The sequence below is a fragment of the Pleurodeles waltl genome, chromosome 11 (assembly GCF_031143425.1).
Source record: "Pleurodeles waltl isolate 20211129_DDA chromosome 11, aPleWal1.hap1.20221129, whole genome shotgun sequence".
NCBI classification, from domain to species: domain Eukaryota; kingdom Metazoa; phylum Chordata; class Amphibia; order Caudata; family Salamandridae; genus Pleurodeles; species Pleurodeles waltl.
The window spans coordinates 568,449,122-568,466,099 of NC_090450.1; the positions used below are offsets into that span (position 1 = coordinate 568,449,122).

General features: G+C 43.1%; 1 protein-coding gene across 2 annotated transcripts in view; it reads right to left on the bottom strand.

The window, feature by feature from the left end:
• Window positions 1-16,978, bottom strand: part of LETM2 (leucine zipper and EF-hand containing transmembrane protein 2) — a 164,473-nt gene that overhangs the window by 85,503 nt on the left and 61,992 nt on the right. For both annotated transcript variants that reach the window (XM_069214016.1, XM_069214017.1), the window contains exons 6-8: window positions 15,118-15,258; window positions 7,643-7,846; window positions 7,446-7,565 (exon numbers count right to left, since the gene is read on the bottom strand). In XM_069214016.1, the coding sequence (XP_069070117.1) occupies window positions 7,446-7,565; window positions 7,643-7,846; window positions 15,118-15,258 (465 nt within the window). The remainder of the gene's footprint in view (window positions 1-7,445; window positions 7,566-7,642; window positions 7,847-15,117; window positions 15,259-16,978) is intronic.

Below are 16,978 nucleotides of genomic sequence, written 5' to 3' on the forward strand. Positions count from 1 at the left end.
TACTCACTGAATAACTTTGGGATGGTGCATACCTTCAGGTTAGATTGCGCACATTTAAGCTCCTGTACGAAGAAGGCGGGTTGTCACTCCTAGATTTCGAACAGTATTTATTATATGGCCTCGAAACTGCAGCTTCTCCCGCTGTGCCTGACAGAGACCCCTAACAGGGAAAGGGATGTCTTTAATGGGCTGTTGTTGGGTGTGGCACACTTGACTCTGAGATACGAGTCCCAGACAGTACTCTACTTAATAGTGCTAATGTCTCAGGTCTGGGAACGCTTCTGCAAATATGTTGTGAAACACCTTTGTGTCTACTTTGGAAATCAGGACTCACCTGAGCTTCCGCAATCTGAAAACCATAAGGTCAGAAAGCAGGATGGATTGAGGGAGGTTGACAGGCGTTGTGGGGCCTGTACAAGAGAGAGCAGTGTTTATTAAGTTTGAAAAGGCCAGGAACTTATTTTAGATTGGTCTTCGTCAATTCTTGACCTTTGCTATATTGACTGCAGCATTGCACAGATGCTCGACAGGCTTTCCAGGTTACCCCCAGAATCACACATGCCTATTGCCATTGTGGAACTACAGGAGGGAGGCAGATGCGTCACCTTGATTTATAAGGCAAAGCTGCAAGATAGGATACAAGACCCTATAGCAATACTTAATAAATTGGAGCATTATACTGGTGACTCACTTACATACCTGGAGTGGGACAGGATACCGGGGTACCACAAAGAGGTAGCCAGCAATGCTAGATTCACTCATTACAATTTAAAATCCTTCATCGCACCTACCTAGTTCCACACATCACTAGCACAATTTAGGCAATGCAAGTACGGGAGTGCCCTAAATGCAGACAGGCTGCGGTTGACCTCCTCCCTATGGTATGATCATGTCTAGTAATTAGCAAATACTGGCAAAAGGTGACAAAGGCCTTGTCTGCACTACCGACATTGAAGATTGACTGCTCTTTGAAGCACTATATTTTGGGCCTACATTCTAAACCCCAAAAGGATAAAACTCGATATAGTTTTGCATTCCTGCTGTTGCAGTTAGCAAAACATAGAATAATGATACATCTAATTCAACATAATAGTCCCTCAATAAAGTAGTGGTACAAAGTCGTCTGGGAGTGGCTGATACTGAACAGATACTACTCAAAATGGCATCAACTGATTTAAGGACCTTTGATGATATTAATGGTGTGCAATGACATACCTACTCCTGGAGGAATCTGAACCGCCACAGTACAATCCCAAAGTCATATATTGTCTCCAGGTTGATCAATCAGCTAAGCTGTTTCGCTTGTGGGATACAAGTTATAAATCTACTGCTATGTGTATTAATGTTATTGAAGTAGTAATATCTAAAACTATTGCCTACTTGTTACTCTGTACTAACCTCTCTCAAAAGTAAATTATTTAATCCCAGATTTGTTATACGTCAATGTTCAAGAAATCAATAAAATATGTTTAATAAATGCTAGTAGCCACTGGCCTACAAATTCAAATCCTGAGAACAGCAAATTGTACGTCTCTGATGAGTAAAATGTTGACAATAAAAAATATCAGCTACAATAAGAACTATTTGTGCATGTGTAAATGTGCTTGTACATCGTTCCTAGACTATGCTTCCATGTCAGAGGTTAACACTATGAAGGACAGAAATGTAATTAACCCCCCTATTAATTAGTGTAGCTTAAAAATGTGTTGAATTAACACCAACTCAGTTTGTTATGCTCACTGTTTGAGATAATTCTTCCTACTTTGCCAAAATCCACATCTATGGTGACAATTTATTACAACATACCCTCGACCACTTGGAACACTACTGTAAACTCACTGACACAGTAAGCCATGGTCCTGTGCCTCGGTTGCTGCAATTGTTTCGATTCTGCCTACGACCACTTGCTTGTTTAAAAATAAATACAAATATCATTGAGATAAACCCCACAAAGAAACGTGTTACTTACCTGTAAAAATTGTTTTGCAGCCTGGAGCAGTTCTACATTCACATACTGTGCATATTCCGCCATCTAGTGGTTGGAGTCAGAAAGTGATAAATGTATTAACCTTTTTTTTTTGTTTTAGGTCGAGCCTAGACAGCGCTGTCAGGATGATCTGTTGTATGTAGTTTGTGAGTTTTGACTCCTCTTATCGCTTTTCATTTGTCTAATCTGTTGTCTTGTAAAATTCCTTGCTTGCTAGTGGATAATTTGGCTTCCTGCACCAGGACTTGTTGCCTTCCGCTACTGTTTATTTTACTTTTGTGCTCAGGAACCATTTATTTTAATTCGGAAACAACTCTTCACATAGTGAGCCCGCTAAGCTTCCTCTGCTCTTTGCTGATGCTGCTCGCTCTCCTCCCCTGCTCGTGCCGGCTCCCCTGCTTTTTTTTTTGTGCAGTTTTATATAGTGCAAACCTGAACCAAAGGTATTACAGCACTTTACATGAGCACCAGTTACATTACACACGGATACATTCATTTTTGGTAGGCACAGGGAGATTAAGTGATTTGCTCAAAATCACAAAATGTTGAGCCAATGGGGGGACTCAAACCTGGTTCCCCAGCTCCAAAGTCAGCAGCTCTGGCCCTGATGCTGTTCCTCTCCCTTGCAGTTCACTTAATCTCCAACTACTGTGCTGTCCCCCACAGCAGTGCACATCAGAACAGTTTAACAGCATGCTGGGGCCCTGCCAGCCATTTGACAGTTAGATAAACTCCCCCGCTACTCCCCACCCTGTGCAGCCACACAGGGTGACTGTTCTTTGTGTGCGCAGGGCTCGTGCTGACCTTTGCTGCTTCTGCTGGTTTTCTCTTGCAGATCACACAATGATCCCGGTTATCTGGCGTGACATAACCACCCATTTGTTATGTGACTGCAAGTCTGGAATCGCCCTTTCTTTTCTTTGGATCTTCCCCGGGAGTAATGTCAGTGAGCAATCAGCAGAGTTGTCCTCCTCTCCTCCGTGTAGACCTCAACCACTAGAAATGCCATAAACAAAGCACCCTGTATTTCCCAAACTCTGCTTTTCGGCATTCTGAAAGTGAACACTTTTCTCCTTCCCTCTGGAAAGACAATGTAACAATTCTATAACTCTCCTTGCTGTTGCCTGATGAGGCAGGGGTGGCAAAGCTGTGCGGGGCCCTCTCTTTCTCACCTGCATTCATTTAAAATCAGTAATTGGGCCTCTTTTCTGCCTCAATGGAGCCGTGAAAGAGCCAGCAGGGAGGGTACTCGAACCGCCAAGCCTGGGCCAGGCACCTGATTTCAATCATGTCTTACCTCTTCTGCCCCTCCGTTTTGTGACTCTGGTGTCTTTGTGTATAGGACATGGCAGCAACTGTCAACTTCATTTTTGTGTAGTAAATGAATAGGGAATAAGCTATGCCTGACTGGCAAAGTTGCTGTTAATTGAATTCTCCCACAACTGGGAACAGCTGGGGATTTAGGAAGTTTCAATTCATATATGAGTAGTGATTCAGGTCTCTGCCAACTTGGAAATTGGTAATCTTTTTATTTATTTTTTTCAAATCCACCACCATAGGTGCAGGGAACACAATTGATTGAAGTGTTATTTTCAAGAGTGACTAAATCAATCTCATTTCCTTGTAGTGCCGTGGGAGTGCTTCCACTGTAATGCACGCATGATGACCATTGTGTGCAGTGGTGGTGTATTCTTTCACTTTACGCAAATAAATGCTTCACCATTTTGCAACGGGAACGATCACGTAACAGAAGAGATAGGGAGTACGGTGCCTGGAAGTAGTTCAGAGCTGTACCGTCTATACATCGCTGAATCGGGCCCAGTAGCCCTTGATCGGCCAAGATAGTACTAGTACTGATTCCATTTGCAGCTTTCTTCTCTCAAACCTGTCACCTTTTTCTTCGAACCTACAAATTCTCTACCTTCCACCTGATCCTGCCAGACCATTTTTCTGCCCCCTCACATTCCATGTAATTCTGCTTCTGCCACTGTGTGCTCCTTACCTTCCCCCGGCCTCCTCCGTTATTTCCTTTTTATGGCAGGTTTGAAGATTTTTTTCCCCTCTCACTCTGCCACCAGTTCTCAGCTCCTCTGTCTTAACCCCCTCCTACTGTCTGACACTCTTCTCCCTCACCTCTGCCTACGTGTTGTGATCCAGGAATAACACTGGGGTGCTGAATGCATCCACTGCACACATGACGATGACTGCTCGTGATCACATATACATGCAAAGTGGAGGCACGTTGGACTCTTAACCAGCCAACATCCTCCTTTATCCTTGAGAGCAGCCCAGGAGAGCTCTTAAGTCCAAAGGGAAGTGGCCACTGTTGACACATTTCATTGCTTAAATATATGAGAACTTCACAATTCTTCGCTTTGATGATATCATGGTTAGGAAAACAGTGATGGGTGGATTGCTGGACTTCACTTCAGTCACTGGTAATTACTTGTTTCTCACTACGTCACTCCAGAGGGCAGACCTAGCCTTGGCCCTGACCCAGCAGGATCAATCAGTGCCACATTCTAGAGGCCATTTGTTACCACAGATAATTGTTGCATTGCGTTTTTTGCAAAATACAGCTTTATTCTTAATTGATCCATCCGAGATTATGTGCCAACAGTACATTACAAAACCTATGGTTTTGTGCAATTAACAAACGTTTTTATGTGCCCAATGCTTCCCTACTGTCCACATTCTCTATTCCATAATCACATAGTCCTGGGTAACAGGGTCCTATACTCTGTCAGGTGCATCTCAGTCGATTTCGGATGCTTCTATACATTGGCAAAGTCCACTGTGAAGAAAGCTTACTGAGCGCATACGGAGGACGGAGGTACTGAGTGATGTAAGGGCAGCTTAGTGCAATCAGACTCAAAATAAACACATGCATAAAAACACACTATATGTGCGGACAAGCCAGTGAGTGTAATGAAGAGTGTATCTGTATCTACTGTTCTAAATCCACACTCGCCATGAACCGTGCTTGGTTGTACACTGAGACAAGGTAAATATTTCTGCACTTTTAATTTCTGATACACCCATTCAAAAATAGCTATACTCCACTGGTCCTCGCGTCACTTTGGTCCCCACACCCTTGGCATTTGTCTAACTTTGTCAGGGTTTAATAACACTACAAACACACAAAACTTGCACGAACCTGATCATCCTGACAACCAACACACACACTCATATATTACACACTTTCGAAGTAGCACACTCCACAACTCCATTATACAGAGCACCATAATCAGGTTTTTAAGTGGACCGGGTCCCTGCAGGTGTCAGACTTGGTAAGGTAAAAACGGACATTGAAACTAGTCCCTGTTGGGCCCTATATTAATGTCCTTAATTTCATTGGCAAAAACACCTACTGAATTCTGAACAATGAATGTAAAAAAGCGTTAAGGTGATCTATGTCAGCGATTTACTTCCTGTTTATATTTCAGATGTTTTACTTAATCTTGCATTCCCTAACTGTGTTAGCTGTTTCCAGAATGTTGTGTTCCAATTGCAATTGTGATTCTGTGCAAATGTTTGGAAACGAGGTACACTGTTTGTGAAGGCAAAATAAAATACAGTGCTTACCAGTGATTAGCTTTGTATTTGTGGAGGTGAAGTGAAGGCGGAGCAGGTAAGAGCATTTGAGAAAGAGTGAAAAGAGGGTGCTGAAGAGGAAAGAGATGCAGTGTAAGATATGCAAATGGACAAGATGTTGCATGAAAAGGACATACATGTCTAACAGAGTGAACATAACAGGAGTGATTGAGACACTCTGATGACCACTACCCCTTCCGGAGACCTCAGTAATGTTTAAGTTACAGTGACACAATTTCAGAGGTAAAACATTTCTAATATTATTGACAACAAAATCATTGTTGTTATTCATTTATCTTAAACAGCTGACAACCACTGACAAAGCCAATAGCCCTTGCTTGTTTTCAAAGTTTATCTTTGGGTTAAATAGCTGGATGCTATAAACAAAATCTCAGAGAGGAACCAAAATACAGGATGGGTGGCACACTATGGGAATCACAGAAATGTAGTTTACGTGTTTAAACAATGCACTTAATAACATAGGCAACTCCCCTTTAAGAACCCTCCACTTTTTTTCATCCCACTTAAAGCCCTGACCATAATTCATTCACCAATCCTAAACGGCCGAACACATTACGAGTCGGTACCGGTCTTCCTTAAATACTAGAGTCTGTTCAGCCATCGGAATGGCTACAAAAGCTCCTGTGTGACCCGGAAGTTGACTAACAAGCACTCGCACATTACAATTGTGATTGACTGAGTGCCGGGATAATGTGCTCTATGGCTAAACACTTACAAAGTCCAAAAGGCGAGACCTATTAGCTATGCCAGTGCTTGTTTCTTCTTCTTCGAGACGGGTGTGTCTGGTGAAACCCGATCCTCAAGAGCAGGCTGTTAAATCACCCCTTGTGTGGACATGTGTTCAGGTTACTATTTACTACATACGATTGTGTGCGACACAGTTATAGCTGTATCGTATCTCAATTAACTTTAATGCGTGCCCTGAAGGAGCTTTAACACGCCCCATGATGAACAGTGTTGTCATAAACAATGTAATTTCAGATGTTGCAGTGATGTTATCAATGACACTATAGAACTTGTCATGAGTGATGTAATATGTGGGATAATCAGCAGTGCAGCACGCAAAAGGAGCAAGTTATTGTTACTTAAGGGTACTAGTTACAGTTACTTGAGATAACTATAAGTGATGATTTTCAATTATTTTGTTTGTTTAAAACGGTATGTTCTAAGTGATATTTTGATATAACCATAGCATCCTTTGTTTTTTCAGTACATTTTTAAGTTGTTTTTTTTTAAATATTATTCCAATAGCTATCGAATATTGTCCCTTTAACCTTTGGTTTCTGATTGAATTTCTAGGGTTTTTAACATAAAGTAATATTTTATTACTAGGGTTTTTAACATAAAGTAATATTTTATTACTACTTAATAACAACGCCAAGCCACGCGCGGCCTACAGCCAAGCACAACGATCTCCATGGAGAAGGAAACAAATTGGTTAAAACAAGTGGCACTTTCCGACTCTAACCACTGGATGGCAGAATATGCACAGCATGTAAATCTAGAAGGAATATGTACTACAAAACAAGTTTGTTTTTTAAAATACATCCTGAGCATTTTTTCAAAGGCAAGTTGTATCGTATGGGGAGTCCTTACAAGATTGGAATATTACGTTACAGCAAAGTGTTCTCCATTTTCTATTTTGTGCAGTTAAATGCTTATTTCCCTGCGGGCGCTGTATTCTCTCTAGCAGAATACACCACTGAGTGTCTCTACCAGCCAATACGCTCATGTCTGAATTTTAAGTGGAGAAACACATATAGCAAACCTCGGAAAACAGCGCTAAATAAAGGTTTATGGCAAAAACGTTAATAGTAAAAAGCGACAGAAAAAGGATCTTCACCTGCTTAATTTGTTCTCTCAGCTGTTCTTCTGTCAGGCCTAAAGATCGCATCCCCCTAGCTCTGCTAACAGCTTGCAACTCGGAAACACTTAACGAATCCACTCCTTCTTTGGCAATCATCTGAAAGACAGAAAGGCAAACTCATACTCCTCACCTGGAGAACTATCATTCTACTATAGAACAGAACGGGCCCTTACCTGGTCATCCGCTTTAATGGACCGAAGGTTCATCATTAGCTGGAAACGAAGTAGGTTGTTGGTGCCCATGGGCTGCAGTTCTAGCAGTCTGCACAGAGCCACTAGCTGTGATCTCTCAAGGTGTTCCAGCGTCAGCTCGTCCTCGAACAGTTTAGAAAACCGTACAATCTCCTTCGTGCTGGGCTGCTCACCTGTGTGGCGGACCTGCAAAGTAAAGTAAAATGCATTCCACAGCAACTGACCTCACTCGAAGAAACAGTGTTGGCAAAAATATACGTTGCAAAATGGTAAAAAGTGCCCAAGCCAACCACAGGCTTACAATGGCTTATATAGAATTTTATATGGTTCCGGAAAACCAAGTGAACAGTGAGAGTGATGAAGACTCACCCTCTGGAATATATTCCAATTCATGATCAACCTTTTTGATCTACAAGAATAATTCAGCACAACACTTCCAGGAAGACCTTATTGGACAAACTAAGAGGTTTTTTGTCTCCTTGCGAGAAACGATCACAGCAACTTGAGAACTCTCAGCAACCTGAGAACTCGTTGACTAACTGAAAGATGTATTAATACATCAAAGTACAAAAAGAACAGCTCGGCAAACTACAAAGCGAGATTTAAACTATGAAAACACTGCTGAACTACAGCAGTGTCATATCAATTTAAAATTATTTTTCGGTGAAACTGTTAAAAAAACCAAAGCGTGGAGCGAGGTGGCTCTGCAACTGAAGGAGGAACAATCCCGGGATTTAGGTCAAGAAGCCAGAACTAGATCCCCCAAAGCAGCCTGTATGCACAAAACACAAGGGCGGACAGAATTTATAGAAGGCTAAGAGGGCAGAATTTATAGAAGGCTGAGCAGAAGTTAAGAGAGACTCGGACGTTAGCTGTACAAGCAAGAAAACAGAAGGCGTTCAGTCGGCTTGGGTTGCAACCATACTAGTGTTCACAGTGGAGGAGTAGACATGGTAACAAGAAGGAGATAAAATAACATGTCACTCCCCACCCCCCGGTAAAAGAAGAGATACAGATTTGTTGAAGAAAAAGTAGCACCACACAAACCGCATAATGCAGTTTCAAAGCTGAGGTCGTGTAGTCGATGAGGGTACATTAAGTTTAAAATGTGACGAGTCTGAACAAGAAGCTAAAAGGAAAAACTCTGTTCCAATAATGTGATAAATCCGATAACAGCCAGCATTGAAACAGCAGTGAAACGGTGTAACTGACAGTAAGATTTTCAATGAAGCTATTGTAAAGCACCAAGATGTAAATAATGCTCAAATGGAAAACGGTAAAAAATAAACTGGGTTAATGGCATCAGGTTGCTAGGCCTGCCACCGTTTTGTAAAATATTTGGAAGGATGTAAACCTGGTGTCCACCATCTAGAAACGGACTTCTTCCACCAGGAGTTTCTAATTGGTTTTACAGGCCACGTGGAAGAAATTAAGTCTCTGATTTCACTAATCTCCGGACCATTTCTTTAAGGGTGTTCATCCAGCAACAGAGTCCAGTATACACTCAAAGAAAACTCAAGCAAATTCTGCACGTTCCCAGCAAAAATTGGAAAGATTAGAGAGGAACACCAGTCTGTTGTGGAACACAAAGAATTCAAGAGGTTTCTCCAATCAATGCACAGAAAAGAATTAGAAGCATACATGCAAGAAAATTAAAGTAATTCTGTAAGTGAGACATTACCTACTAATACCTTTTGTACTTCTATTTAATTAATTTTACTCCAGCCCCATAATTATTTGATCAAAGCTTTCCAAATGAGGGACTGGAAATATGTTTTTTTCTATATTAATAAGTGAAAGGAAAATGTTACTTACCCAGTAAGCATCTTTTCATGGAATGTAGTGCTGTAGGTTCACAAGCTCCGTATACTCCTGTCCCCTCGTGTTGGGTACTGAGTGCTGCAAGTTGTTTTTTTTTGGAAGAAGCATTTTTGAGTCACGGGACAGAGTGACTCCTCCTCCTCGGTGATACTGCTCATAGGCATCGACTTCTTTGTTAGATTGTTTTCCCACAGGCGGGTGAGAAAAAAGGAGTGTAGAGGAAGTATAGAGAACGATATATTTATGCAAATGTAACTACATATGTGCAATTATATACAAGTATAACAGTGGTTCTCAAGCTGTGATCCAGGGACCCCTGGGGGTCCCCAGAGCCCCTCACGCGGTCCGCAACTGCTTAGAAAAATAAATAATATTAACAGATTAGGCCTCCAGCTTTCAGTAATGACTCAGTGGGGGGTCCTCGGATTCCAATAAAGAATTAATGGGGGACCCCAGGCTCCAGTAATGATAAAGTGGTGGTCCACAGAAGTCAAAAGGTTGGGAACCACTGGTGTAGACCTCTTTCTGCAACTCAATCAGACTGCAGGAAAAAGACTAGTAGTTCAAAGGATTGGCTGATATGGAATTGGGAAACCACTTTAGGAAGGAACTTCGGGGTTGTGAGAAGGACCACCTTATCCCTATGGATCTGGAACGAAAGGTTCTTCCAAGGATAGGGCCTGGAGCTCACAAACATGACTGAGTGATGTGATAGCGACTAATATCGCCACTTTCCAAGAAAGATACTGAAGAGGGCATGAATGAAGGAGAGCTCATTAGCCTGGTACGCACAAGATTAAGGTTCCAGAATGGTACGGGAGGCCCTCTGGGCGGAATAACCCTTTTAAGGCCATCTATGAATGCTTTAATGACTGGGACTCTGAACAAGGACGTATGTTGTCTGTTCTGTAGATATGCAGCTATAGCTGTGAGATGTAAACAAATGGAAGTGTAAGCTAATTTTGTTTTCTGTAAGTGTAGCACATAAACAATGTCTCAGACAGTAGCTTTCATGGGATTAATACTTCTGGGTTGGCAAAAGCATACAAAACATCTCCATTTTGCAGCATAACATGCTCTGGTTGTGGATCTACAAGCTTCCCTGAGAAGGTCATACATTCCGCAGACAATCCTAAGTAACCAAACTCTGTGACTTCAGGAGCCATATCGCAAGGTTCAGTGACATGGGGTTTTGATGTCTGATCTGTCCTTGATTTTTAATGAGAAGGTCTGGCCTGTTGGGGATCTTCTCGTGGGGAACTACTGAGAGGTCCAGTAGTGTGGTGAACCATGGCTGACAGGCCCTAGTAGGTGCTACCAGGAATCACAGTGAGAAATGTCTGTCTGATCTTCCGAACAAGAAATTGAATGAGAGGAAGAGGTGAAAAAGCATAAGCAAATATACCTGACCAGTTCTTCCATAAACCATTGCCTTTAAACAGTGGGTGTGGATACCTGGAGGCAAAGCTTGGGCATTTTGCGTTTTCTGCTGCAGCGAAAAGGTGTATCTGGGGAGTTCCCCACCTTAGGAAGTATTTTTGAAGGACTTGCAGGAGGAGTTGTCATTTGTGGGCTTGTTGTTGCATCCTGCTGAGCAGGTCTGCAAAGTCATTGTCCGTTCCTGGGAGATACTCGGCCACCAGGTAAATATGATGGTGGAAAGCCCACTTCCAAATTGTCTAAGGGAGCTATGACAATTTTGAAGACCATGCCCCCCCTTCCCATTTCTGTAAATAATCATAGGTGCCATGTTGTGTGTGCGGACTAAGCAACCTTGTGAGACAGGTGATGAAGAAATGCTTTCAGGGCCAGAAAGACTGTCTGAAGGTCAAGGTAATTTATATGGAGGGATTGGTGACTGAGATCCCAGAGGCCCTGTACTGTGAGGTCTTGAAGGTGAGCGCCCCAAACCATGAGTGATGCGTCTGTGGTCAGAATGACCTGAGGCACAGGGTCCAGAAAAGGATGCCCTTTCAACAGGTTGGTGGTGTTCCACCATTGCAGAGAGCACTGAATTTGGTGGTTTTAACAACACTAGATCCTCCAGATGACCCTGTGACTGAGACCACTAATATGACTGACACTGCTATAGGGAACGCATGTGGAGTCTGGCATGGGGAACTATGGCAATGCAGGGAGCCATCATCTCTAATATGCAAGTTAGTCCTCACTGTGTATGTGTGATTCTCCTGAAACTGGGGGAGAAGAGACTGAAAACTCTGAACGCAGGCTGGGTTGGGGTATGCTAGTTCCAACTCTACATTGAGAAAAGCTCCTAGATAGGGCTGTATCTGAAGAAGTTGTAGATGGGATTTGACAAAGGTGATTGTGAATCTCAGTGTGTGAAGCAGGCCCACTGTTGTCCGAGTGTGATATTGGCACTGCCGTAGTGTACTGGCTTTGATGAGTCAGTCGTCTAGATAAGGGAACACGTGTATGTTTTGCCTTCTGAAATGTGCGGCGACTACTGCTAAGCACTTTGTGAAGAGTCTGGGAGCAGTTGTGACTCCGAAAGGCAGGACTTTGAACTGGTAATATTTGCCTACAACCACAAATCTTAGCTATTTTTGGTGTGCAGGGTGGATGGGGATATGGAAGTAGGAGTCCTTTAGATCTAGGGCCATCATAAAGTCGACTTGCTGTAGAAGCAGAATAAAGTCTTTTAGAGTAACCATGTGAAAGTGTTCTGACGGAATGTAGTGGTTTAATGGTCTCAGGTCTAGAATAGGCCTGAGAGAGCCGTCTTTTTTGAGAATGAGAAAGTATAGGAAATATACTCCTTGTCCCTCGTGCTATACGGGGGACAGGCTCGATGGTCCCTTTGAGAAGGGACTGAACTTCTTGTTTGAGAAGTGTGACATGCTCTGGGGACAGTTTGTGAGTGTGAGAGGAAATGTGTTCAGGAGAGGTCATGAGTTCCAGACAATAATCATGTTGGATAATGGAAAGGGTCCAGTGGTTCGTAGTGATGTTGACCTATTGTGGATGAAAATTTTGAAGTAGTCAGGTGTGGAGTTGGTGGGGGGAAAACAGAGGTATCACTGCTTTGCAGTGGAGGTAGAACCTCAGGTGGCGGTGCTCCTACCTCTGCCTCAGTTGGTATTGTCCCTATATTCTTCCCTGAAGAAACCTCTACAATATGAAGCTTAAGGCTGTCTGGGCTGTGAAGTAGATGCCTCTGAGGTTGTAGATTTGTAACCACCTCCAAATGTGGGGGCGACAAAAAGTGCACCTTTGTGAGGGGGACTGAAGGGCACCAATTACTTTTGCATCATCAGTCTCTTTTTTCCACCTTCTCAAGGGTGGAGTCCACTTGAGGGCCAAAAAGGTGCTCCTTTTTGAAGGACATATTGAGCACCGCCTGCTGGGCTTCTGGTTTGAACCCAGAGCATCAAAGCCATGCATGTCTCCTTATTATCACACTAGTATTAAAACCACGTGCAGCTGTCTGCAGCATCTAGGGCACAGTGGATGGAATTATTTGTTATTGTTTGCACCTTTACAACAATCTGTTGTCCTCTTTTGCGGTGCTCATCTGGGAGAAATTGGAGGAGAACCTCCATTTCATCCCAGTGAGCCTGGTCATATCTCGCTAGCAAGGCCTGTGAATTGGTCATACACCAATGAGTGACTGTTTGGGCAGCTACCCTTTTGCCGATGGCATCCAGCTTTTTTCTCTCCTTATCTGGAGGAGGAGAGTCCCCTGTGGCCTGACTATTATCCCTTTTTCATGTAGTGGTTGTGACTACGGAGTCTGGAGGGACCTGAAACCTAAATATATAGCGTGTCAGTGGAAGCAGACATTTTTCTTATCTACTCTAGGGGTGATAACCCTAGAGTGGACAGGTTCTTTAAAACATTTTATCTACGTGACGAAGCATGCCAGGGAGCATGGGGAGAAACTGTGTGGTGTTGTAATGGTATCTAACAGGAAGTCCTGGTTGATTGGGTCCTTGTGCAGCTCAACATTATGGAAGGCAGCTTCACAAGCTAGTACCTGTTGATAGGATGTGCTATCCTCTGGTAGGGAGTGTCATGCGTGGTACAAATCTGTGTCATTGGCCAAGATAGGTCCAGGGTTGTACATGTCCCATGGGTCTCGGTCCTGCTGTGTTCCACCCAAATCGAAGGCGGAGGAGGAAGAGATGGAGGATGCTTGGTAGGTGTGGAGGAAGCCTTGTCCTTGGTAACCATCTTTGGAGGAGAAGTGTCCAAAGCCTCTTGGAAGGATTATTTCCTCTTGAAAAGTACAGGAGGGGAAGCAGTAATGTGCCCTGTACCCTCCTGGATATGGAGGCAGCACTGTCAAGCGTCCATGGTGTCCAAAATGGGTTCCACAGGTGAAGACGTAGCTGAAGACTGGCGTGAGTCCTTCTGCTCTGAAGATCTTGTCTCTATGGCTTTCAGCACTGAAGTTTTCGGTCGGTGCACTTTGCTTGGCACAAAGGTGGAGGTGGTAGCTGTTCAAGTCAGTGATGAAGTACTCAACCGAAGTTCAGACCAAAGTCTCTCAGACCCAGGTACTGGAGGTCGAAGCCAAAGACGATATTTTGGTCTTGGATATTTTTGGAGCCGACCCGGAGGGTGGGCAGCCAAAACAGATTTTCGGATCTGACCAGGGCCGGGTCAGTGGCAATCTGGTGACCTCTAGAAGGGGCTTTTAACAGTCTTAGTGTGGGCAGGAGGGGCCACAGTACTCAAAAGCTGCAGGTATGTCATCTTGTGGCTTTCAATATCCGACTGGACTTTGGAGTCTGAATCCTGGACAGAGAAGGACTCCTCTTGTTCGGGCTCCTCCTGGGTGTGTTCCTCCCCAAAGATGTCCAGGGTGTTGTTTGGACTCTTGTGCGTTATTTCCAACTGACAAGCTCTTCAGTCCCGAAGTGTCTTCTCCGACTGGAAGGATTTGTAGCCGTAGCAGTTACACACCTGATGTTGTTCAGTGTGGGGGAATTTCGAGTGGCAACGAGGACAGAAACGAAACGGCATCCGTTCCATCAGCTCAGCATACTCTTCGCTGCCGTGTGATGAAGTAGGCCCGAAACGGGTGAGGTCGTCTCAGAGGGCACGCGGTCAGTGCTCGGACCGACGAGAGGAGCTGAACGCAAAGAAGGGAATACGCGATAGAGAATCAATACCATTGATAAAGAGAAGATGGAAGAAAAGATTTCACACCGGAGCAAGTCGAAAGACGGAGTGAAGACACACATGTCTGAACCAGATGGCAGAGATAAAACAATCTAACAAAGGAGTCAATGCCCATGCGCAGTATCACCGAGAAGGAGTCACCACTCAGTCCTGTGACTCGAAATGCTTCTTCGAAGAAAAACAACTTGCAACACTCTTGACCCAAAACTAGATGGTAGGAGTATGCAGCACATGTGTATCTACAGCCACATATGCCATTGAACAGATAGCTTTTACTGACTAGGCTGTGAGCAAATCAATCTATTTAAAAACGTACACTCTTATTGGGGCAAAAAATACACTCTAAAATGTATACAATCAAATTTCCTCAAGATCAAGCATAGGAGCGCAAGATCGGTCACCAAAAGGAATGTTGGTTGGTTTTAAGCACCTTACTAAACAAGGCTTAGACTAACTGTCAAATTAACAATTAAGGACAAGTTCATCACCTGCTGAACGTAAGAAGAGAACTGTCCAGTAGTGGCACCGCCGGTTTCTGCTTTGTTCCTTCTGGCCATCTCAGAAATGGTTTCTTGGAGGAATTTTGCCAGCTCCAGTTTAGCACCCAGCCTCTTCTTCATCTTTTCTTCCTTAGTGTTGGAAGGGAAGAAAACAAAGGGGGTTATGTAATTTAACCAAACATTGAGTAGGCAGTACTACTAAATTAGACTACCTTTATTACATTGAGGCAGGTCTAGCATATCTTTTTATTTATTATCAACTAAAGCACAAACTTGTACTGTCAACCTTGCCAAAAGGTAGAAGAGCGCTGTACAGGATAGCAGTTGTAGGAATAAGAGATGTTTTGACATAGTAACACACATCTAGGCAGTACCATCTTAGAACATCACACACATGTTGACAGTTGCATTGGACGGCTAATAATCTGAGTTATGGTATCCTTAATCCTGGATATCTCTGATATCTGAAGTTACCTAACGGGCACATCAAACTACTGCCTTCCATGCGGTGATCAATGTTCAAGATAATATGCTAAGTATACTTAATGAAAGCCAAGCTCTTCTTACAGGCTCCCACTATGTGGTCCTTCTCCAATAGTTGATGGGCTTTACCTGTGAAAAGGAAACATTATTTCATGGGAAGGGAGGGTAGTTACAAATATACAGTTGCAATTTAGGAAAAGAGACACAGGATGTTCAATAGCCTAAAGTTGACTTTCAGTTTAAAGGTGTTCTTGATTTACCTGTTCAAAATATTTATTTGACATTGCACCCCAAATATACATATTCTCAGGTCAGACAGAAGGACATCAAGTATCAAAGGTTGAGAAAAGAGAGAGAGAGAGAAAGAAAATCAAGGTCTGATCAATAGATGGATGAATAAAGAGAAATTGTTTCTTTTTATTTTAATAAGTCTTTTTATTAACATTTTGCATCATACAGAAAATGTGGAATATAAGCAGTATTTAATATTCAACCAAAATCCCTCAAGAGTCTTACATCAAGTATAGTCTGTTTAACTATCTGCCTTCCGGCGCTTACGCAGCCTCCCAAATTTACATAAAAACATATTGCATGGCAAGTTAGTTAACTGATACTAAATCCTGGATTCTTTACCCAGTGTTCCCTTCGCCTCAAAATCCTTTGTAGTCCCTTCAGGCTCCCCATATTTTCTCCCACTTCTTTAGGCACCCCCCACTTTGAATTATCACTTGCTATGCTCGTTGGCACCAATCATGGTCTATTTCCCAGTCCTCTATTCTTGGGGGACCTGGTTTGCCCCACACCCTTGCTATATTACGTTTGGCCACTCCTGCTGCTAAGATCATCCAGATCTTCTGATATTTCTGTTCTACCACAGTTCCCATTATGGCCAAGAGGAGCCACTTTGCCTCCACGGGGACTGTCCGGGAAAGTACTTTAGTCATTACCCCCGTAACTTGTGTCCAGTATTCTTGGATTTTTGGGCATTCCCAAATAATATGGAAGAATGAGCCTTCTTGATGGAATACCCTTAGACAAAACAGCGATGCGGCTTTGCCCATTTTATGTAGTGTTGTTCTTGGGTAGTGGGATCTATGTAGTATCCTGATTTGGACCAATTGGAATCTGGTTTTAATTGCTACTACTTTGGGGCTTTGAATAGCTTCCGTCCAATCGTCATCATCTAAGTCTCTTAGGTTGTTAGTCCATGAGTCCCTAAGTGTTCCCAGGGGATCTGGGGTGTTGTTTATTATTTTCCTATAAATCAAAGATATTCCTTTTTTGAGTAGCGGGCCAGCAAGGAGTCGGTCTTGTAGGGGAGATGCCTCTGGAAGTTGTTCTCCTGCCAGAATATGTCTACTTAAGG